This window comes from Lissotriton helveticus, chromosome 8, assembly GCF_964261635.1.
Source record: "Lissotriton helveticus chromosome 8, aLisHel1.1, whole genome shotgun sequence".
NCBI classification, from domain to species: domain Eukaryota; kingdom Metazoa; phylum Chordata; class Amphibia; order Caudata; family Salamandridae; genus Lissotriton; species Lissotriton helveticus.
The window spans coordinates 1,329,290,517-1,329,315,188 of record NC_136069.1 but is presented as its reverse complement, the minus strand read 5'-3'; the positions used below and the strand labels follow the sequence as shown (position 1 = coordinate 1,329,315,188).

The window sequence follows — 24,672 nt, the reverse complement described above, 5'->3', positions numbered from 1 at the left end:
ATACATAGAAGCGGGCCCCCCTCCCCCTGGCCGCCGCCGCATACATAGAAGCGCCCCCCGCCGTATACATGCAAGTGCCGCCCCCGCCCGCCGCATACATGCAAGCGCCGCCACCCCGCATACATGCAAGCGCCCCCCACTTACCGTCATTCTTGCAGCCTCCGCGGGGCTCTCCCTCGGGCATGAGCCCCGCGTCACCAGCACTGCTTCTCCGTGGGCGCGTGCGCGGGATTCCAAAGACGGAAGTCCCGCCCCAAGGAATTTTTCGCTTCCGCTGTCGGAGAATTGTAATTGCGGTTCAGCAGTGGTAAGTCATTAGAACGGCTATTACTTGTTTACACTGCTTTCTCCTGCCTGCTGGACACACAGAAGGCAGGACACGCTCTCCAGCGCGGTAGCCTGAGCTTGATATTCATGGCGACGCGCCTTACTCCCCGATGCCGGGTTTGCACTTCAATAATGGCAGCTGCACGACCCCTATAGCATGGCTCGCCCAAATAATAAAAATAAAAAAAGTTTATTCTTTTTTGCGCAGCGCATATGGCAGATGCACGACTTTCTTAAAGCGCGAAACACCACAATCCTTTGTTTCTAAATTTATATTTTTTATGAAGTGCGGCACACCAAGCTTGATATTCATTACGGCCACACGTCTTTCTCCCGGATTACGCATTTGAGTTTTAATAATGGCAGCTGCACGACTTCTGTAGCGTGGCTGGACCAAATCCTTTTTTATGAAAAAAATGTTGTGCAGTGCATCGGCGGCCACACAACTTTCATATAGGGCGCACTGCCAAAATCCTTTTTTTTAAAAATATATTTTTTTAATAAAGTACGGCACACCAAACTTCATAATCATGGCGGCTGCATACCTTTCTTTTGGATGGCGCATTTCAGTTTCAATAACGGCGACCCCCAGACAATACTTCAGAAATGTTAACCACAGTCGCTCTATGACTCTTACGGTAAGCGGCCAATGTAGATACATTCGACTGTAGGTCTTTCCTAATATCCCTATGGACCCCCTCTAACTCGGTCTTACACTATCGCAGATTTGAACAAGAATTTGCAATGCAACAGGTCTTGCAACACAAATCACGCTCGGACACTGCTCACACCCACGAGACACTGACAGCCCAGGCACCCATGCGCCTGCAGACCACAAACCTACTCCTGCTCCCTCATCTGCGTGCCAGGAAGTCGGACCTGCCTAATCCGTGCATTATTCCGTCAGGTGGGGCGCCCCCGCACCGCCCCCACTGCAGCTCGCCGTCTCCTCACAGTACGTAACCTCTGTACCAAATATAACCTCAGCCAACAACATTAGAGCTGAATTAGGGGGCCCAGATACCAACATCATATCAACTAAGTACCCCCTTACAAAGCGGTGATGCGGCGCTATTGACGTCAGCAGTAATTACCACTGGAGTATGGTTAAAACCTGCCACACCTTACAGGTGTAAAGTTTCCCTTTCTTCAAACACCACTGAGCACTGCACACACAAGAACCCGAGCACTGCACACTGACCTGTGCGGATATGTGCAAAGAACCACTCGGGCACTGCACGCAAACCAACCTGTGCACTGCACACTGACCTGTGTGGATACGGTGCAAAGAACCACTCGGGCACTGCACGCAAACCAACCCGTGCACTGCACACTGACCTGTGTGGATATGTGCAAAGAACAACTCTGGCACTGCACACAAACCAATCCGTGCCCTGCACACGGTATATCAGGACACTGCACACAGACCTTCCCGGACCCAACACACAGGTCACACGTGGACACTGCATACAGAGCCAAGCAGACACTGCACATATAATATCAAGACACTGCACGCAGACCTACTGGGGCCCAGCACACAGCAGACTGCAACAAGCATTTGCAATGCAATAGGTCTCTCATTGGCGAGAGTTTAAGCTATTGGCATTGTAAATGCCAATGCCTTTTATTTATGTTTTCAAAACCAACACGTAAATAAAAGGCATTGTCATTTACAATGCCAACAGCTCAAACTCTCGCAAAGGCGAGACCTATTGCATTGCAAATGCTTGTTTTGTTATTACTTCTGGGATTATTTGTGGATCCCATAAAAGTTTTGTATTTGCTCAGAATGTCGAAGTGATCCTTGTTGGAGCCAATTGCTGTCTGGTGTTCATCGGCCTTCCCGCACTGCTGTAGATGCAGGTTGCACGATGCTCCTTTTCATTGGCTTTGGAAATGCTTTTCACATGCCCGTTGGTAGAAATGCGATTTTAATGTTGGGAATTTTACAACATATTTCTCAATTTAATTATTTTGTAAGCCAAAATAAGGATTTAATTATTGTGATTCCGTGGTCCCATTTGTCATGTCTGGTTTGATGATGTGGAACACCCGTCACTAAAACGAACAGCACATAATTTTAACAAGTTATTTAGTGCATACCAAGGGTATGTTTTAGGTAAATAAAAGTATGGCATAGTAAATATAGCACCGAGTTAGAGCCGTTTTTTTAGGGTTCTTTGGCCAGCGACAGGAGCAAAAAAAAAAAGACATTTCACACACTGATCCTTTCAAGGTAGCCCATCATGATCTAGTAGTTCCAGACAGCCCGAAAAGCCAGTCCTACACTGCAAGGATAAAGCTCTGGTAAGTACTTGCAGTACTTTTGTATGTTCAGCATGTAATAGCAGTATAGTGGCCACTTCTTGTTGGACGTTCTTTCCGGTTCTCAGATCCTCCTCTAAGATTTTCTTTTAAGGAACGACTTGCTTCCTGCATGAGTGCCAGCTCATCTGTGGTTAGTTCCAATAAACAGACGCCATCGTTCTGCATGGCCACTTTTTCTGAACCTTTAGGTATCCCTCACTGCTACCTTCAGTTGGTCCTGATGCCACATGAGCAAGACTGATCAGAGATTCTTGGGTGCAACCAATGAACTGCTTTTTTGGCTGCAAGAGCTGTCACAGAGGTCTTGACTGATTGCCAACATTTCCTACAGACTCTACCTACATTACAACAGTGGGGGGGGGGGAGGGGAGGGGGGGAAGGCGGAGGCGGAGGCAACCAATACAGCAACAAAAAAAGTGAGTTGTGGGGCTCTTCTGAAAAACATCAGGTTTTTTTATGTGCACGGTTTTAGAGATAGACCATTACAACATGTGGGAGCCCAGATAGGAATAGGAGCTTTCCCCTTTGGTGGATGTGGAGAACTTCTAAGGTATGTGACAAGGGTAGAGATGTGACCTGGGAGATGGCCAGGAGCCAAGTAATGCAGATACATAAAGCTTTCTTGTCCAAGAGCTCAGTATAGCTAAATCTGTCTTCTGTGCAAGCGAAATCCCTGAATAGATGAGAGAAAGTAGTTGAATCTTTTTTTAGTTTTTCCTGTAACTATTGACCTTAGCGCCTTTTCTAAAACATTGACCTGCAGTTTATTTGAACAGTAGGCATGGTAGTCAACCGGAAGAAATACATTTAGAATAGTGAAATAATCTGCAACTGTACAATCAAACAAACGGTTATTGGGAAAGCCAATAGGTCTGGCTGTAATTTTTTTTGAACTAACATATTCAATATGCAAAAAAAACAAATTGGAAAAAATATAAAAGTAGCCCGTGATTCCGCAGCCAAAACGGCCATTGTGCTGGAGTGCTTTTATTTTCATGTGGATACACACATGTGGTAAGGCAAATTGCAGCCACTTGGAGTGGATAAAGTAGGCTGATCCATTGCTCCGCGCTGTATACCTTGTGTGCAGAAGCAAAATGTAAATGATGCTTGAGCAGACCAATGGACAAAGAGGGCAGACCAAAAGCTCCTGCATGTATTTATAAATGTACACATTTTTGGAAACCATGAGGCTGGAGGGGCATCTAAACAGTCTATAGGCCACATCTAAACATATATACAGTGATCCATTCATCTCCATCTGTTACTGCAAGCACAGAAAATAAACAACGATGGTTCTGGGGATTCTGAAGTAAATTAGTGTTTAAATTAACAGGATGTCGTGCAGCTCCAATAAACTACTATTCGCTGAAGTACAGTAGCACCTGATGATCAGTATGTCTAGTGTCGGACTCCAGTATGCATAAACCTGGTATACGTTTTACAGTCTGCTACACATTTCTAGGATTTGTTGTACCTTGTACGTTTTGGTGAGATGTTTACCATTTTGTATGTGTTTTTCAGATTGCTAGTCACAGTGGTTATGTACAAATTGATTGGAAACGTGTTGAAAAAGATGTAACTCGAGCCAAGAGAAAGATAAGAAAACAAGCAAACCAGGCAGCACCGGAAATTAACAACCTTATTGAAGAGGTAAGTCTTATCAAATCTGTAAGACAGTAACGAAAAAAGTTGTAGGTATCTTAACAAAAAGACAAAATGAGGAGCGGATTGGGACTCTGAAGGCTAAATCGGAACTTTTGATTCAAAACCACAACAACCGTCAATAAGACTGCCAAGAGGCCTCAAAATAATTAACAACTAAGACATCAAAGCTGCTTCATTTGCAAAACTATTTCTGCTAGATATCGCAAATGTGTTTTTCAAAAGCGGTATTGTGGTGTTATTGTGAACCATGAACGTGACATCTCAAAAAAGTCAGTCTGTTATAGCAATTTTCATCTGCTGTATTCCCACTAATGCCGAATCGCAACATGCCACTTACTATGACTTTCATGACGACACATTCCACCTTGTTGGATTTTGCTGATTTATTTTTAATGTTTGTTTATTATTTATTCTTACATTGGGGTACATATTTCATATGTACACCCGCTTCATTTTATCCAGTCAACACGTACCCTATTAACGCTTCACAGTTTTTCTTGCTTTTTCCAATCCATTTTTGTAAGTGCTCATATCACATCGCTGTCCTGCATCTTGATCTTCCATCCTGGCTAGTCTTACAGCCGCTTTATCATCTCTGACCAATCTGCCAAGTCACCTGTTAATTTTCCATTAGCCAGTTCTAACGACTTTTATCAGCCCTACCTCCACCACTGTCCACAACTTTCACCAACTCTAGCTCATGAGAACCCTGGGATCTCCATCCAGGCAATCGCAATGCTTCTCATTGCGAGGGATGCTGTGTGTGCTGCAATCCTCCTTCTCATCCTCCCTTTTTATTGCAGCCTTTGTTTCTTCTCTATTATGCACTGTTTGAGTGCGAGTTTGTGGGGTTAGTGCTGTGTGAGCTTGCTCAATTGAGAAATGTGGGCTTGGCAGTTCTGCTAAAGGTCATCCACTTTTTCCAAAATTCTGAGATGATTCCTTCTTGCCCAGCCTTCGGTGTCGTCACCCATTTTCCAAAGCCTGGTCATTCTAGACAACAATAACACTGTTTTTTTTGCAGCTCCTGCTCATGCATGTGTGTATGTTAAGCTGCCTACTATGTCTTCTGGGTCTTATATTCCACTTTTCTCCAGTCCGCTCTGAGTAGATTGACCCCTTTGATGCTCGCGACGGAACCATGCCGTCATGAGTCACGGTTGGGCTGTGCTCATGACAGCATGGTTCCGTCACGACCCCGCCCGCGATTGGGATGTCCAGCACCGGGCTGGAATTCCTGCCGCAGGCAAGGTGTTAAGTTCTGGGGATATTGTTTCTGTCTTGCTCTCCAGCACCATTCTGGAATATCTTGATTACGTGGAGAATCTGTACTTATGAGGGGTCAGGTGTTCCTCCTTGTGACTCCTGTGTTGTCTGCATCACATACATCTTCATCTATTTTGATGGCTTGTGCCCTTTAGCTGTTTTCTTTTTCACCCTCTTGGGTGATTAAATTGTTTGAGTCTCTTGTGGTGTTGCATGAGCTCTTCTTTGTCTTACATCTCAACACTATGTAGCTAAATCAATGTGTTCAAGGCATGTGTGACTGTAGATACACATGCTTTGCATAAGTCTACCATCTAGTGTTGGGGCTTGAATGATTACAAGTTTTTCTTCAAAGAATTATTTTCGAGTCGCGAGGCAATGCGACTCCTCCTTTTGGTAACAATGCGCTTGGGCATGGACATCAACTCCATCTTTAGATTGTTTTTTCCACCAACTGGCTCGGATGTACTCCCTCTCGCTCCAGTTCGAGGTCGTCATTTCGGCCTCAGTTCTGTTAGCTGGTCCTCCACATTCAATGGTATTATTTCTATTGTGTTGTTTATATTACATTTCGAATATCTTCGACGGGTCAGGATCGAATAAATAATCTCTTGGCCTACAGGCTGTTGCCGACTCCATAGTTTCCACTCGGTCAGCTCAGTAAGAAAATGAGCTGTTAATGGACTGCACTCCGTTCTGTTTCTGTCCACAGTGCCCCTCCAAATATCCCCATACAGATCTCCATTTGATCTGTAACCTATGCCTCTTGCCCAAGCATAAACAAGATACTTGGGAAGCGTGGAAATCGTTCTGGTCAAAGAAAACTCTTCCTGACCAGTATGCGCGCCGTCTCGAGATGCAGTGCAAAAACACTGGCGACTCGCCAGATATCTTCGATCTGCACGATCAAGATGAGGAAGCATCTGCAGCCCAAGAAGGATCCGTATCCATCCATAGTTCCAGTCTGAATCTGAACAGGAACAAGACTCAGAAATGATAGAATCCTTCCAAGAACGTTGTATCATGAGTACATCTGCCCCTGATTTGAAACAAATCACTTTCCACCGAAAAACCTGCTCACCGGCCTCCACTGCATAAAAGCCATGGCGTGCACCAAAAATCATCTTCGGAACCCACGGTTTCGGGCTCGGCTCCAAAAGAACGGCTTTTAGCAGGAGCCTCCACCTCCAATTCTAACAAAGGTGTCTTCGGACCGAAACAAAATACACTCTGATTCCGAACCGAGCGGTCAGACCGCAAAACCGAAAGCAATTTTGGCACCGAAATGTTTCGCTTTTGGGCCCAAAACTTTTCATGTCTGATCGAAATCTCCTCCACAACCAATTCTGGAGGTGATGGCCGAAAAACTCGACCCAAAACAGAAGACATTGCAGATGCAGCCTGGCACAAAGAAAATAATTGTACAGCCAGCAAAAACCCAGGTTTCCAGTGAGCCTTTCAAGAGGCCCTGGACCCTTCACTACCCCCCTTAAAAAACTAAAGGACAAGGACACTAGACATACACAGCCAAATGTACACGTTTCCACCACAACCTGTTACTCCACCACAACCTGTAACTCCACCTCCTCATTTTTCACCTCCGTCACAGGAGGAAAATGTCTCTCAATATTCCCCTGCACATATTGAAGACACAAATGATTTAGTAGATCATCCACAACCACACAACTCTTGCTCTGATTATTATGTTGAGCCACAAGATAATACTGATCCTGACTTCTACCAATCCAGGCCTTCACCACCAGATGATGCCTCGCTTTTGAGATTTAATTGCTATGGTTAATAAGCTTCCATCAGATCCCATCCCATCCCATTACACAGAGATCCTATTGAGGATTACTTTCTCTTTGAGAGTCTCACTTACGCTGAAAGAGGAACAAATGCCTGCCAATGTTAAAGGGGGTTTTACGTCATGCTGACGAAATATTTAAAGATCCAGTTAAAGTTCACATTATCACACTGAGAATAGATAAAAAGTAGAAGGCAGCTCCTTCAGACCCAGTATACATTAAAGGTCAACGAACACCAGACTCTTTAGTGGTAGCAAATGCTAGAAAACGAGCTAGTTCCCAGACTACAGGAAATACTCCTTCCCCAGACAAGTGGTCAAAATTAATTGAATCTTCTGGAAAAAGGGTTGCAGCACAATCCGTAAACCAATGGAGAATAGCAAATAATCAGGCACTGGGATGAAATTTAGAGAGTCCTCAAGAATCTCCTACAAGAATTTAGGAAAAGAGGATCAGAATTGGTTGCTGAAGGCAAACTAATTTCTAATAACTTTATTAAATGTAGGCTTGACACAGAAGATACTGGGGCTAGAAGTATGAACACAAGTATTTTACTTCGCAAACATGCATGACTTAGCTTGTTTTAGTTCCAACAAGCTATCATAAATGTAATATTTGATAAGGAACACCTTTTTGACACAGCACTTGGAAAAAATCAAAAAGTATATAGAGGTGGCAGAGTCAATGGACGCGCTTCAAACCACAACGTTTTGTGGTTCCTTTCGACGTCCATCATTTAGACAAGGTGCTAGGTCTGCCAGTACTGACACAGCAGCATCCTCATACAAGGGACAAAGTCAATCCACCCCCTTCAAAGGGATTGTGCAGAGGATGTTATATAGGAAATAATTTCAAATACAGTGAAAATTCCGCAAGCACAGCCAATAACAACAATTCCAAACAATGACTTAAGTCAGGTTCCCTCCGAACATTTAACACCTTTTAACACACATTTAACGTTTGCAATTCTATCTGCCACTGTTGAAAAACTTCGCCACAGATCAATGGGTGTTGGATATTATCCAACATGGTTATTGTCTGGAGCTCATCACAACTCCTCCAAACATTCCTCCACCTAAACACAACCTCTCTGTTCAGCACCAACTTCTGTTAAAACAAGAGATTGCAGCTCTTTTCTCAAAAGGAGCAATAGAGCTAGTTCCAATGTAACAACAATGAACAAGAGTATATTCCCTGTACTTTCTTATTCCCAAAAAGGACATCTCACTCGGACCCATTTTAGACCTCAGAGTATTAAATCAATACATTCTGTCAAAACACTTTCACATGGTCAGCCTTCAGGAGGTTATACCTCTACTTCAGCAAGGATATTTCATGGCCACATTAGACCTCAAGGACGCCTACTTTCATATTCCCATTCATCCAGCCCACCGCAAGTGCCTATGTTTTCTGTTTCAAGGCAAACATTATCAGTTAAAAGTACTTTCTTTGGGAGTCACAACAGCTCCAAGGGTATTCACAAAATGTCCATCAGTGGTAGCAGAGCATCTAAGGGAAAACATTCATGTCTTCCCTTACCTAGACGATTGACCTCTAAAAGCAAACCGGCTAAAACAATGCAATCAGTATACTTACCAGACCTCAATTCTTCTACACCAGTTAGGTTTCGCAGTGAATCTGCAAAAATCCCATTTGCAACCTGCACAAATACAGCCATATCTAGGGGCCAGTCTCAACACACAACTAGCGCGAGCAACGCCACATTCAGTCAGAATTCAAAATATTTTGTCCTTAGTGCTACAATTTCAGACTGGAATACACATTCAAGTCAAAATATTGCTAAGACTACTTGGCATGATGGCATCTTGTATAGCCATAGTTCCACATGCTACATTGCATGTGAAACCACTGCAAGAATGCCTTTTCACATCAATGGAATCAGTCACTGGGTCCCCTTCAATATCTAGTGTTAATAGACAGACGCACACATCACTCTCTGCATTGGTGTAACCTTCAAAGTGTAACCAAGGGGTAGGCCGTTTCTAGACTCTGTTCCCCAAGTCATTCTTACAGTGGATACCTCACTTACAAGTTGGGGAGCCCATCTCAAACATCTAACTATACATGCAACATGGGATATGCAAAAGCCGAGTCTCCATATCAATTACTTCCATCTTCAAGCTGTTCACCTAGCATTCCTAACTCACCTGAAGAACAACGTTATCCTAGTCCGGACGGACAATTTGACAACAATATGTTTTTTACAAAAACGGGGGGCACACTCTCTTCAGCTATCAAACCTAGTACAGAGGGCATGGCGTCTAGCTCTAAATCACATCTGTCTCTTAGCGGAATAAGTCCCAGGAACGAGCAATCAAGTTGCAGACTTCCTCTGCAGGACGCTGCAACAAGTCCACATTTGAGAACTTCAACCCAGAGTCCTACTCCCATACTCTCGCAGATGGGAGTTTCCTCCAATAAATCTATTCGCAACCCCAGAAAACGCAAAATGCCAAATCTTCGCAGCCAGATTCACACACCCTCTATCCAAGGGCAATGCCTATGGATCAATTGGTCATGGATATTTGCATACACTTTTCCCCCTCTCCCACTATTTCCATTTGTGGTCAGGAACGTAAGGCAAACTTCACTCACACTAATACTGGGGGCATTCACATGGGCACGTCAACCATGGTTTACTACCCTATTGGAACTTTTTCAGGTGCCACACGAGAATCTTCCCCTCCACCCGGACCTTCTCACACAGAACCATTGAGAAGTAAGACATCCCGATCCCAAAGAGATGAACCTTGGAATATGGCTCCTGAAGTCATAAAGTTTGGGTACCTTAATCTTCCACAAAATTGTATGGATGTTCTTAAGGAGGCATGTAAACTAATGACTAGACAATGTTACGCGTCCAAATGGAAAAGGTTTGTTATTTACTGTCAAACCAAAAATTGCAATACATTTGATGTGCAAGTACTAACTATTATTTATACAACAAAATTTTTCTGCAATTGCTGCTTATCTACAAAACAGACAACATACATCTTTATTTAAAGTACCAGTTATTAAAGCTTGCATGGAGGGACTTAAAATAATTATTCTTCCCAGACTACCACCTGAACCAGTTTGGAACCATAATGTTGTCCTAACAAGGTTCAAGGGTACTCCCTTTTTTTTTCACAACAAAATTTTTATTTTATTGATCAGGTAAGGCATATATGCAGTCCTCCACAGTCAGGAGAGCCCTGCCAAAACATCAAAGCATGTATCAGCATGTCGCAAACCCAATCAGAAACAACCCCACCCGTCCCCCCCCCCACCACCCACGGCCACCCAGCAACCCCTCTACCCACCCCTTATCCCTCCCTAACCCAGCGCACGTAATCACAGCAAGCCTCTAGTAACTGTTTGTATCAAGCTAGGAAACAAGCGTCTCCTCAGGCCTGGAGCCCATCTACCAAATCCACATCATCGTCCGGTTCCACTGGAGGGACCAGAGTTAAACCCCTATATTCCGCCCACCTCTTCCATATCTTGTAATGTTTTCGGGGGCATCCTCTTGCCTCAAACACCGGGTGCTCTAGCCCCATACAATAATCCATCCCTGCCTTCCAGACGCTCAGCGGGGGGGCTCGATCACTCTTCCATGCTTGCGCCAAGTCCCGCTTGGCCACGACAAGACCCAGCAGTAAAAGGTGACGCTTGTAGGTATTTCACCCAACGCCCTCCAGTACATGGAGAAGGGCCAGACGATGAGTACGGGGAAGATCCCATCCCAGCACCTCCGATAGACAGCTCCATACACCCCGCCAGAACCGGGTCAGGCCAGCACAAGACCACACAGTATGCAGCAGAGTACCCATCTCAGCTCCACATCGCAGACACTCTGGGGACCCAATCAAACCCGCTTTCCACAGTCGCTCTCGCGTATAGTAGGGCCTATGTAGATATTTAAATTGGACTAGTCTTAGGCGCACCGCGATTGCAGTCCCTCGCGGGGACTCCAAAGCCGCTCTCCAATCGTCTTCATCCAATGGTCCAACGTCCCTTTCCCAGGCCTCCTTCAACGTAAGTAGGGAGGAGGAACAATGAGTGACTAGGGTTTGATAAATACGTGACACCTTCTTGTCTCCAAGGTCTCCCATGAAGACCTTCGCCTCCAGGGGGCTAAACTCCGGCAGCGACTCCAGACCCACCAAACTGGGCCCAAGTGCGTGGCGGAACTGTAGGTATTTAAAAAATTGAGTGTTGGGCTTATGGAACTCGTCTCTAAGCTCCTGGAACGATTTGAGGGCTACGCCGGATACGACATCTCCCAGCGAAGAGATCCCTATAGAATCCCATCCGCCAAACCCCGGCAGCGAGGCCAATGTGGGGAGTCGCCCATTATTCCACAAAGGAGTCTCCGCTGTCAATCTGCCCCTCCAGCCCATGCGACGCAGCGCCTGTCGCCATATCAGAAACACCACCTGCGTGGCTCGGGGCAACCGCCTCCGTAGTCTGGCCGAATACAAGAACATGTGCAGTGTGTGAACACCCATCAGCGAGCGCTCTAAGGCGTATGCTGGGTCTCCCCTATCTCCGTACCACCATTCATTCAGCACTGACAAGTGGGAGGCTTGGTAGTATGACAGCACGTCAGATGTTGCAAGACCACCACAGTATTTGGACAGGAAACATGTACGCAGCGCCACCCTGGCGGCACCCCCAGCCCACAAGAAGCGTCCCAGCACCGAATTAACCTGCCGGAACCACTGGGGTGCAACCAGGTGCGGGTGGTTCTGCAGCTGATACAAAAGGCGTGGGAGCGCAACCATCTTAAAAATCGCGGACCTACCGTATATAGTAAGAGGCATCCGGGACCACGTTCTAATGTCCGACTGAACTCTTTCCCACACTGGTATCACGTTGCGCTCCCAAAAGATCGCTGCAGACTCGAACAGGAACACACCGAGGTATAACAAGCCTACGACCGCCACCTGTAAGGCCGACGTCCAAGAACCCGCATATGCCCCATCACCCAGCACCCACAAGGTGGATTTACGCGGGTTAAGATACAGACCCGAAACCTCGCCGAATATGCGCATGATTTCCAGTACCCGTGGGCCCGATCTATCCAGGTCTGTAAGGAAGAAGAGGACGTCATCCGCATAAAGTGCGATCCTGTCGGTGAGTCCCCCGTCCCCCCTAAAGCCCCGTAGCTGCGCATCAATTCGCACCCAAGAGGCCAGGGGTTCCATGGCTAGCGCAAATAAGTACGGGGACAGCGGGCAACCCTGGCGGGTCCCACGACCAATTGGAAACCTCCCGGAAACCGCCCCGGAGACCCGCACGGACGCCGTTATGTCGGTGTACAACAGCTTGACATACGAAATAAACACAGGACCCAGGTTAAGATGGGGCAGAAGCGCAAACAAGTAGGTCCAGCTCACGGAGTCGAACGCCCTATCGATATCCGCCAAAAACAGGGCGGCCCGTTCTCCCGTGGCCCCCATCGCATCTACAGCTGTTTGTGCCCGTCTGATGTTGTGCCGCGTCGCCCTGTGCGGCATGAAGCCGGCCTGGTCTGGATGAACCAGATTAGCCACATAGGGGAGAAGCCGGTTCGCCAACCCTTTTGCCAGCAACTTAGCCTCAATGTTAAGCAAAGATATAGGGCGATACGAATCATGTCGAGCAGGCGGCCTACCCGGTTTCTGGAACACCACCACCTCGGCGTGTCGCCAGTCTGCTGGTAGCTGACCCAGCTCCCGCGCTGCCTCCAACACAGCCCTGCAGTGGGACCCCAACTGGAGCTGGAATTTCTTGTAGAATTCGCACGGGAAGCCACTCGGCCCGGGTGCCTTTCCGGTGTTAAGCTGTGCCAACGCATCCCCCAGCTCCTCCACTGTAAGAGGGAGGTCCAACGCCGCACGCGTCTCAGCAGAGACGGCCCTCGGGGGCAGGTCAGCAATAAACTTATCGACTGCATCGACCGGGAGGCAATCCTGCGGCGCGTATTGTTCCGCATAATATCGAGCAAAGCTAGCCGCCAACTCCACCGGGTCTGTCACCGTGACGCCATCGCCATCCGTGAGTCCCGGCAGTGTAATCGGCTGCAGGGTATTCTGACACAGGCTATGAAGCATAGTACAGGACTTGTCTCCCCACTGGTAAATCCTACTTCGCGGGCCAGCCATGCCTGTCGGGCCTCATCTAACAATACGGACGCATAGGACTGTTGCGCCTGTAGGAGTAGCCGCACCGCCACATCGTCCCCCTCCCCCTGGCACCGCCGCTCAAGGACCTCTACGCGCGCCGCTGCTGCAACTATGGCCTCCTTGCGTCGGCGACGAGCCGCCGCACACCACGCTATGTCTATTCCCCGCAACGTGGGCTTCATGGCCTCCCAGACTATCGTCACATCTGCATCCGCACCAAAGTTCTCCTGCCAATACTGGGCTATCGCCCCCCGCATATGGTGTACATAATCAGCCTGCTGAAGATGCCATGGGGACATCCGCCACCGAAACGGTTGCCTCCTCCTGTGCAATTCAATATCTACGGCCACTGGGGAATGGTCGGACAACCCCCTAGGCAGGATATTCGCCCCTCGCACTCTACTCAAATACGCACAGGGCACAAACATACAATCCAGTCGTAAGAAGGAGCCATGCGCAGCCGAAACATAGGTATACTCTCGGGCCGCAGCATGCAAGTGTCGCCAAGCATCTACCCAGCCCAGCCCTTCCACCATCGCACTCAACCGGGTGGGGGTAGCCACAGTTAGTGTCTCCTGCAGTCTCCGACGGTCTACACTCTCATCCAGCACATCATTCCAATCTCCTCCCAGCACTGCCAGGGATTTTCGCCCACACCGCAAACAGCCTCTCAGCTGGGGACCACTGTAATGGGGGAGGGGCATATACACTCCCAAACACAACAGGTTCCATACCCACCATTCCCTTCACAAAGACATACCGACCCTGCGGGTCCAGCCACTGCCTCTCATGAACGTAAGCCAATCTTCAATGGACCAAGATGGCGACCCCCCTGGAGCCCCTGGAAAAGCCAGCATGAAAAACCTGCTGATAGCCAAATCGCTGCAGACTAAGTACTTTCGTCCCCATCATATGCGTTTCTTGTAGTAGTAGTAGTACATCTGCCCCTTCCCTCTTCCCCCTTCTCAGGATGGCACCCCTCTTAATTTTATCCAACATCCCCTAACATTCCAACTCAATTTGCGCATAGACGCCCTAGGGGGCCCCGGAGTTGATGCGTCAGCCATGATCCCAGGGAACACAAAGCAAAAGCACCCAGCAGCAGGCCTGAGTACACAACACAAGTATTAGCAAGGCATTAGAAATCACGTGCACACCCCACCAACCTCCCTCAACCCCCCCACCTGCACCCCCCCAGAACAACCCCCTCAACTCCCTGTCCCCCGTCCCCCGCCCCCCACCCCTATACCTCATAGAACACAGAAGTATCTGTCGCGGCATGGGCAACCTCGGGCCCAAAACAGAGCGCCCAAGACCAACCATACCAATTGATCCCAACTACCCGCTCAACCAAGAAGAACCCCCCCCCCCCCAACTCCCATCCACGTAGGAGGCAAATAGCCCCTGTAGACAAGCTCCCCGAACCCCACCCCGCAGCCCCACTCAGTCACCAATGTGCAGAGCGAACAGTTTCAAAATACTCAGTCCTCAGCCGTCCGAGCAGCAGAGCGCATCCAACCGACTACTCCCAGCCGGAGTCAACGATATCAGGAGGCCACCTCACACCCCGATGTCCTTCAATGTTCCTTTCCGGATTGGTCAGAGTCAGCAGGCGCCCCGTCTTGTGCCCCACTGCGAGAGGAGGAGCGCTTCCGCGACCTAGATCTCCTGTGCCTCTTACTCCGGACACTTTGGTCGCCCCACTCCTGAGATGAACCCCTTGATGGACCCGGATTCAAGCCCGGTTGGGCATGTGGCCGGACCCTCACTGTCTCATCAGTCCACTTGAAGACCTCCTCTGGGGTATCAAAAAAGTGTGTCCGTGACTGGAATATCACCCGTAGGCGGGCCGGATAAAGTAAAGAATACTGGAGCTTCAGACCGCGCAGTTTCGCCTTGGCCGCTATGAAAGAGTGTCGTTGTTGCTGCACCATCTTAGTATAATCCGGAAAGATCATGATTTTCTGGTTCTCGAACATAATAGAGTCCTTTGCCCTCGCCTCTCGTAAGATGGTGTCCCTGTCATGGAAGTTCAAAATCTTAGCAATTACCGGTCGGGGCCGCTTCCCGGCGGGCGGCTTCTGCGTCAGGGCTCGACGTGCACGCTCTATCACAAAACAGTGTGACAGTGCATCCGGGGGGAGCCAGCTCTCCAACCACTGGGACAAAAAGTGTTCCATATTCCCCTTCTCGCATCCTTCGGGAAATCCCACAAAGCGGAGGTTATTCCTGCACGCCCGCACTTCGGCATCCTCCACCCGGAGCGCAAGGCCCTTCTGAATTTTCTCCATCACGGCCACCTTCTGCTTTAAGGTCCCCACATCATCCTCCACACTCGAGATTCTGGATTCCGCCTCTGTGATGCGAGTTACTGCATTGCGGAGATCCTGACGCAGCAAAGTCACATCGGTCCCAACGCTCCTATCTTGGCTTCCAGCATATCCCTGGATTGGGTTATCGCCGCCATGAGCGCTGCGTTGTCCGGGCCCACGCCCTGGCCTCCTCCAGATGCTCCGGTACCCCCACTCGGCCCAGTGTATTTGTCAATGGGCCCCTGCTTGGCGGGCCCACTGCCCCCTCCGCCCCATGTCATGTCTAAGGTACTATGTGCTTGGCCGCGTTTAGGCCTTTCGGGGGGCCTCGGGTTTCCACTCCAGACCCTTTCTCGGCCGGCCTCAAGCCTCGTACTGCAGGGGCCCCTTCACTCAACTGTCTCGACTCCTGGGGTAGTCTGCGGGCACACCAGCTGTACACCGCGGCCCCGTAGCCCTTCGTCCACACACACGGGGGCCCCCGGGGCACTCACTTCTCTTGCTGCGCCACCGCTGCCACTGCTCTCGGGTCTCGGGCGCCACACCTGTAGGAGCTTCAAGTCGGCCACCGGTCAGGGATCCCAGCGAGCACAACAGCGCTACGTCCAGTACATCGGGCAGGGCCGCCCGCCTCACCGCCCGGGCCGTCTCCGGGCACCCCCACCAACAGCCAGGGACCACCAAACTCGAGGCCCCGGTCTCCGGATCGTCGCGCAGGCCGCAGCTCCCCACCGACGTCCCCACAGCTCAGGCAGCCACACAGATAACAGGGGGCACAGCAGGGTGTCCACTCTCCGCTCCGCCGCCAATTCGATGCCCAGAGTCAGCACCAAAAGTTGAAGCTGCGGGCCAGCGCCAGGATCGCCCGTCCGGGAGTCACCAAAATCAAGGCCCCGGCTGCGCACGCCGGGACTAGGCCTCAAGCCGCCGCCGCCACTATCGCCACTCCAGGGGGCTCGGGAGCTCCACTCGCCGCACCGGAAGGCGCCCCCCGCCGTCCACCACCGTATCAACGCTTGTAGGCTGCAGATCAGGTCCGGGAGCCAGGATAAGTGAGCAAATTAATGTTGGGCCGGTGGGAGCTCTAACAGGCTGCGTCCACCATCTTCGCCCGCTAAGCCACGCCCCCAAGGGTCCTCCTTTTGAGCCATTGTATTCATATCAACTTCAATTTTTAGCTTGAAAGTTGCATTTTTAATAGCAATCAGTTCACTTAGACGAATTGGTGAACTCCAGGCATTAACATTAGAAGAATCTCTCTTCCAATTGCACAAAAATAAAGTAGTCTTAAGGACAAACACAAAATCCCTTCCTAAAGTTGTCTCTCCTTTTAATATGAACCTATCTATTGAATTGCCTGTGTTCTTTCCAAACCCAGACTACCACCTGAACCAGTTTGGAACCATAATGTTGTCCTAACAAGGTTCAAGGGTCCTCCTTTTGAGCCATTGCATTCATATCAACTTTAATTTTTAGCTTGGAAAGTTGCTTTTTTAATAGCAATCAGTTCACTTAGACGAATTGGTGGACTCCAGGCATTAACATTAGAAGAACCTCTCCTCCAATTGCACAAAAATAAAGTAGTCTTAAGGACAAACCCAAAATTCCTTCCTAAAGTTGTCTCTCCTTTTAATATGAACCAATTGCTTGTGTTCTTTCCAAACCCAGACTATGTGGCAGAAAGAGCTCTTCATACTTTGAATGTTAAAAGCGTATTAATGTGTTATATTGTCGGAACTAAACGTTTCAGAAAGACAAAGCAACTATTTGTTGCTTTCTCACCTCAACACACTGGAAGGCCAATTTTAAAAAATGGAATTGCTAGATTGATAGTTAAATGCACCCAGACGTGTTATACTCAAGCTAAACGACTGCTGCTAGCTACCTCTAAAGCCCACTCCACCAGTAAAGTTGGTGCTTCTGTGGCATTTTTAGGGAACATTGCAATTGTTGAAATATGTGAAACGGCAACTTGGTCTACCTACACCACATACTTTTACTAAACATTAATGTGTGAATGTATCAGTACGACCACAGTTTAATGTTGGACAGACTGTACTACGCACTCTATTTCAAACAACTACAAGCCCCACAGGATACCCACCGCTTTGGGAGAGGGACTACTTTACAGTCTGTGCAAAGCATGTGTATCTACAGCCACACAAGCCTTGAGCGGATTATGTTACTTGTCCTGTAAGCATCTATTCTTGGTATGTAGTGCTGTAGATTCACATGTGCCCTCCTTCCACACTGGATATCTGTGTGGTTGGTAGTTTGCATTTATTTACATCATTTGCAACGTGTTCACATATTCTACACTATTTCTAACTCCATTCTCACCCATTTGCTACAAAACAGTCTAAAGATGGGGTCAATGCCCATGCACATTGTTACCGAAGAGAGAAGTCACATTGTCTTGTAACTCGAAAATAATTCTTATAGGAAAAACAACTAATCATCCGAGCCCAACACTAGATGGTGGACATCTGCAAAGCATGAGAATCTACAATACTACATGCCAAGAACAGATGCTTACTGGCTAAGTAACCTAATCCTTATTCACAGTGTGTCCCTCATTCGTACCTCTGTCTCTAATTCATATTCCGCTCATCTGGGGAGGTGCTCCAGTTACGTGATGCTGGTGTTGGACTGTGTGTCGGTGTTGGACTCCACACTGGCAGCCTACCATAGGCCTCTCCCCCTTTTTGCGCATAGTCTTATATTCTCACTTGTTGTATGTCAAGACTCTGCACACATCTCATGCGTAGGCTGGACTTTTATGCACAAATTGCTTCTCACTTCAGTCCCATTGTAGGGGCTTGACAATTTTCAACTCACTTTGCTCATTGTGCCCCACATTTCTGGATGCAGGGTTCCTCATGGGAGGAGGGAGGGCGAGGAGAGGCTAGTATGGTTTAAGCGGAGGACCCGGGACTGTAGACAGGGAAGAAAGAGACTGTCAAAAGTATCTCTCCTATATCGTTACTCTTCCCCTGACCCCAGAGTTACAGTGCTCTGCAGCGCTGATCCACTCTATCCTTGCACCCTTTTTTTCCCTGACCATCAGCCAGAACTTTGTTTTACAGTTTTTTCCGGGCCCCTGACTGTTCCCACTGGCCCTTAGTGATGATCCATCCTCAGAGTATGAATTCTCACACCCTCACATCTGGGCTCAGCAGGCCTCCATGACCGCATTAACGCCTAGGGATCCCTTCCTCACCATCGCAGGATGCTTCAGGAGATTGAAGGGTTATGCTGGAGCTCCTCATGGAAGCATCAGAAAAGAATCACAATATTTTTTCCATGTTTTTGGACACTCTTGCTTTGAGAGTTTGGTTGTGAAAAACAAGAAATAAATGCAGAGTTTTATTTTTTACGAACAGAAAGCAAATAACCCTCACATGCATTTTTTCCCTGCATTTGGGGCCACTGTTTTTTTTCTCTGTAGTGAGCTGTTTAACCGGATGCGGATCCGGTTAAACAGCTCACTACCGAGAATACTCCGTGGCTTATTGGCCTTGGATCTTTAGACGGCAAGACCCGCCCGTCTACACCTTCACTTATGCCCGATATTTGAGTTCCTTGAACCTTTGTTGGTTTTCCTTCAATAACCAACCGGGACCGGGTTGGAATTATCACCGGTCAACCGATACCGCCCGTTTTTCACTTTTTTCATTCAGCCCTGAAGAGTCACGGGTTACTACCCGTTTTTGACGAAACACGTGTCGGCTGGTTTCATGTTATTTGGATCTCCTCTGCAAGGAGAACCATGATGACCTATAAAAGCAAATAGAAACTAATCACTTGTGGTCGATCTTATCTTATTGCATTTTTTATGATTACATATCAATGAACTCTGTACGTGTGCTCTGGACCCTGTTTGTAGAAACTTTGCGAAAGTGTGCTTGTGTCCAAAGAAATGTGGTTTGTTTTAACAAAATTCAGTATGACCTTAAAGATAATGTGATGGTCATCAGTGAGAGTGATGTTTTAAACAGGGATCCCTCTGATTGTGTTGACCCTTATATTAATGTCCTTGTTGAGAACAACAAATTGAGACTTCTGGTGGTCTCTGTCAAGAATAACTATGATTACTCATGAGTTATTTGATGAGCTGTGTCCATGAAGAGAACTGGAACTACCTGATTGTTCTCTCCTGTTTCGTTTGAGGCGTGGAGATTTGCATTGTCTGACGTTTTTTCGAGGACATTCATGTTTTCAGGTGAAGAAAGACTTCAGTCAAGTGGCATAGTTGGCCAGAATTGCTTTCTGTAACTCTACTGTTCTTTAATCCAAGTATTTTAATAGCCAGCTCAGTTGCAGATCTATGCCCTGCAAACATACTGTAATTGCTGTCTTGATTGTCCTTACACCTAAGGAACTTACTTGTGATAAGAGCATTATTGAACCTATTGAGCTCTCTCTATGGCTGTCACTCCTGGTAGTGCAGTACAATAAGTAAGTGGTTGAGGTAGCAACACTTGTAACGAACAATAAATATAACGGCATTCACCAGGCTTTCTTTTCATTTAATGCATAAATCCAATTTCTTGTATGATTCATTGGCATTCAATGTGATTTTAATTCAAAGCATTGGCTATTATTGGCAACACAGTTGCTCAAGCATATGACAGTGCAATACGTATTTACAGTGCTCTTGATATAGGAAAAAGGGGAAGGTTGGGAATCAAGTGAAAACGTGTGGGTGAAGGACAGGGAAGAGGTGATGTGACGTATATACATCAATTATACATGATATAACCTTCCCGCCCTAAGACAGGTCAATTGTTTCCGGATATACACATAACTCTAATAGACATCAACTAATTGGAAATCAGTCATCAGAGATTGTGATGTAGGTGTGTGTCGTCAAAGTTTTGACCCCTATGAAGGAGGGTTAATTCAGTCCTCACGGTGGAGTCTTCATGCGGTCTTGAGATGGAATTGAACCGAAGCTTGGTCTAGTGGTCGCAATTATTGGTGGCCTCGCACCCACTTATAAGAAGAGTCTGAAATCATTCATGGCGTTTGTGTGGGTTTTGTGCACAAATCATTCCTGATTATGCTTCTCGTGCTAAACCATTTTCTGTATTACTAAAGAAAAATACACTTGTTTATTTGGAATAAATTAAGTAAAGAATCCTTTGATTAAAAAAACAACCGGCCATCTTCAGGTCTCTATCATGCAGCAGCATCACAATGATGCCAACATCTCTGTCTGGGAGCAGTCCTTACACAGAGTACACAAGAGAACTCAGATGCTGAAGTACATTTTTCTACTATTGACAGAGAATTTTTGTCCTTCTAGTGGGTTTTACAAAAGTTTATTACTTAAGTTTGGAGTACAAAAATCACCTCGAAGACCGGCCATAAGTCTCTAACTTTTGGAGCACTTAAAATGGCCACTAAAGATGGAATTCCTAGAATTGCAAGGTTTTCTACCAATATATTTTAGTATCATTTTGATAAAGTACAGATACAGATATGTGTTAGGAATATAAGGGCAGATTATTTGTTAGATTCCCGGCCACTGAGGAACCACTTAGTGTTGTTGAGAGTTGTTTGCGTCCATAGATTTGAAGCTGTGTGTGCTATTTCTGAAGAGAAGTGGTGGAGAGAAATTCTTGCAGCCGAAACTATGAAACAAGTAATTTTTGATGTGTTTATGGGTTAGCCAGGAGAGAAAGGGGTTGTGTGTTCTTGTCAACCATTTTGGAAAATTCATTTCCAGTAGTCACTTGAGGATGGCTTGCTTATCCGCGGGGAAAAAGTTGGTGCCACCTTAAGGGTTTAAACTTGATGAAGCCCACAAGGGGCATTTGGGGTGTACTTTTACCAAATGGCGACTTTGTCAAATGTTATGTGGGCCATCAAGAAGTGGGTGAATGTATTTGTGAATGTATGATTTGTGAATGACTTTCAAATTACCAACCCTCCTTTACAATGCATTGAGCTTCTATCAAGGGGGTGGTCGAAGGTAGGCATTGACCTTGATGGACCATTTAATTCCTCACTTTTCCCTGGTTCTTGAAGATTTTTACTCCAATTGGCCAGAAACTAGGTTAATTCCTCAAACTAATTCTAAAGCAGTAATTATGTTTCTCAGAGATGAGTTCATACACAAGGGATTTATGCAGTTTTTAGTCTCTGATAATGGTGTCCAGGTTGTTAGTGAAGAGGGCAGGCATTTTCTGAAGTTAGGTGAGGTCAAACATCTTAAGAATTCACTTTACCACCCCCAAACGAATGGTCTTGCGGAACCTTGTGCTGGTTAAATGCATTCAGTGGGCTATCCCTAACAAATTTGTTGTGGTTAATGCATGCACTGTATGTTATGGTTCTGCCAAACTATTCCCCACTCCACCGCCAAAGTTTTGCCTTTTGAATTGTTAAGAGAGTGCAAACTGGCCACATGGTTTAAACGAGGAGTGTCTTTAGTCAAGCTTGACACCTCTGTCAGGGATAATGTTTCTAAAGCACAACTCAAACAGAGGTCATATTTTTACTAGAGGAAGTATGTACTTGGCATTGTTCTTGAGGTGGGGGATGTTGTTCCCATGAAGAAAGATTGTCATGTAAGAAAAAGACAAGAGAAGTCTGAAGATCTGTTGTAGTTGACAAGGTTTGTGGGAATGCGGTCGGAGTAAATGGACAGAATTGGTGGAATGCTGAAAGAGTTTTCAAGTTAGGATGCGAATCTAAGGTTGTACTCTGCAGGTTTTTATGGTAGCGCCATACTGATGTGTACTTCTCAATAATCTCCGGTTTCTTGCACAATTTGTCGTGTTCTGGTTAAGATTATTACATTGTCTTATTTAAATAGTCTGTATACGAGCAGTTGATCTGTTTCTCTGCAGTTAATGAAAACAATTTTTAAATCTTGAGTGTTCAAATAACCCTTTTCTTTTCTTTCAGTCGACGGAGTTTGTGAAACAGAATATAGTGGTGTCCAGTGGATTTGTTGGGGGGTTTCTGCTGGGTCTCGCCTCTTAAGCTGCGTCCCAGGTGGGTTTTAATGCTCACGTCTGAAGGAAAAAAACAAACAAATGATGCAGTGGTAGTGGCGTCGCTGGGGAGATACTGGTGTGTGCAGTCCTGTTCTCTCAATCTCATGAAGATTGACCGGCCTAGCAGAACTGACGCTTTTTCACCCAAGGCTTACTCCTACAGAAGCTTGCAATAAAACTAGGACTGGCTAAAAATAAAATAAATGGTGCTGTATGCATTATTATATTTATGGACTGACGTTTCTTAAACTGCTGTTTGAAATGAGAATATTTTTAATGCTGTTTTTGTGAATTATCATTCATGTTTTCTCCAAACTGTATATTTGAGGTTGTGTAAAGGATATCGCCTTTCTTTTAAACTTTTTGTATCTTTGAAACTTTTGTTCCAAATCACATAGCTTTTTTATTTATCTTTAATGTATTATGTTGTGATGCTCTTCTGTAGTGCCAATAAATGGATGCTGTATGCTTTTGCAGCCTGGAGCTGCCCATGTGACTTCAGAAATCACCTTGTGCAATAATCTACACATGTAGGTTTCCTTACAGAAATCGATCATTGGCATTCTGAATGTATTCATTATTAAAAGAGAACTTAAATCTAAAGCAGATTGTCATATTTTCTGTTTGTCAGCAATAGCATGTCACTTTAGTTTTTACCACAAGGTAAACAGATGTGGGTAGAGTACAAGACTTTAGGTCTCTGCAACAGTGAGTAATTCCTTCTTTCAGCAGGCTAAATTAATGCCTCATTGTAAGAATTCAACACTTGCTTCCAGAACAGTCTTACTGGGAACCGTTCTCAACTTGCAGCATGAATGAACGTTTTTAAGCATAGGATTAGCACCATGCCATCCATGCTGAGATAGAAAGGGACAAAGTCTTTTGCCGTTTCTACAGCAAAGTCTTTAAGCATAGGATTAGCACAGTGCCATCCACGCCAAGCTGTAAAATGACAAAAGAGTTTTACCACTCCAAGCACAGTATTACAGTTTTGGATTGGTAAAATACCATCCAAGCCAACCTGAAATTAATAAAAGCAACCCCTGACGTGTTTCGCTATTATTACAGCTCTTCAGAAAGTTTTAGTTTTGTCCATACACAAGTGAGCACCCAGTAGAAGCCATAACAAACCCTTTCATGCATAGAGTGCTGCATAAATTATGCAAAGCAGTGAACTCTGGGTAGTTTCCAAGTTACGATGGAGAGCAGCTTCTGTATCGAGCACCCTACAACACCAGCAACACTCTGAATTTGCTTACCTCAAAGTTTTTAAGCATGATGATTAGCACAATGCAATCCACACGAGAAAGAAAGAGGCAAATGGCCTCATTACAATGCTGGTCGGACTGGCTTCCGTAGTTCTGTCCGAGGCGGTTGGACCGCCGTGCTACAGTGTTAAGCAGTCACACCAACCGCTGTATCACGAATAATTTTCATACATAGATGTTCGAGGCATGTGTTCTGTAGATACCCATAATTTGCATACTCCTGCCATCTAGTGTTGGGTCCGGATATTTGCAAGTTGTTTTTCTTCGAAGAAGACTTTTCCAGTCATGAGGTAAGGTGACTCCTGCTTTCGGTGATAGTGGGCATGGGCATCAGCTTTGTTGTTAGATTGTTTTCCTTCCGCCATCTGGTTCAGACGTGGTTTGCTGTGCTCTGGCTCGAGACAGTTCATAGAGATCCCTTCGGTTTGCAACCCACTGTACCCGCATCTTTATTGTTTCGAGCGCCTTTCCCATCCGCCACGTGTCGAAAATCAAAAACATTCCCTTGTTGGATCGAA

General features: G+C 46.5%; 1 protein-coding gene across 2 annotated transcripts in view; it reads left to right on the top strand.

Moving 5' to 3' along the window:
• The window catches only part of FUNDC1 (FUN14 domain containing 1), a 143,543-nt gene extending 120,054 nt beyond the window's left edge, over positions 1-23,489 (top strand). Inside the window, exons 4-5 of one of the 2 annotated variants that reach the window (XM_078658308.1) lie at positions 4,180-4,308; positions 22,795-23,489. In XM_078658308.1, coding sequence (XP_078514434.1) covers positions 4,180-4,308; positions 22,795-22,872 — 207 coding nt within the window. In that variant the 3' untranslated portion in view covers positions 22,873-23,489. The remainder of the gene's footprint in view (positions 1-4,179; positions 4,309-22,794) is intronic. The other variant, XM_078658309.1, reaches the window with a different exon arrangement.
• The last annotated feature ends 1,183 nt before the right edge of the window (positions 23,490-24,672 follow it).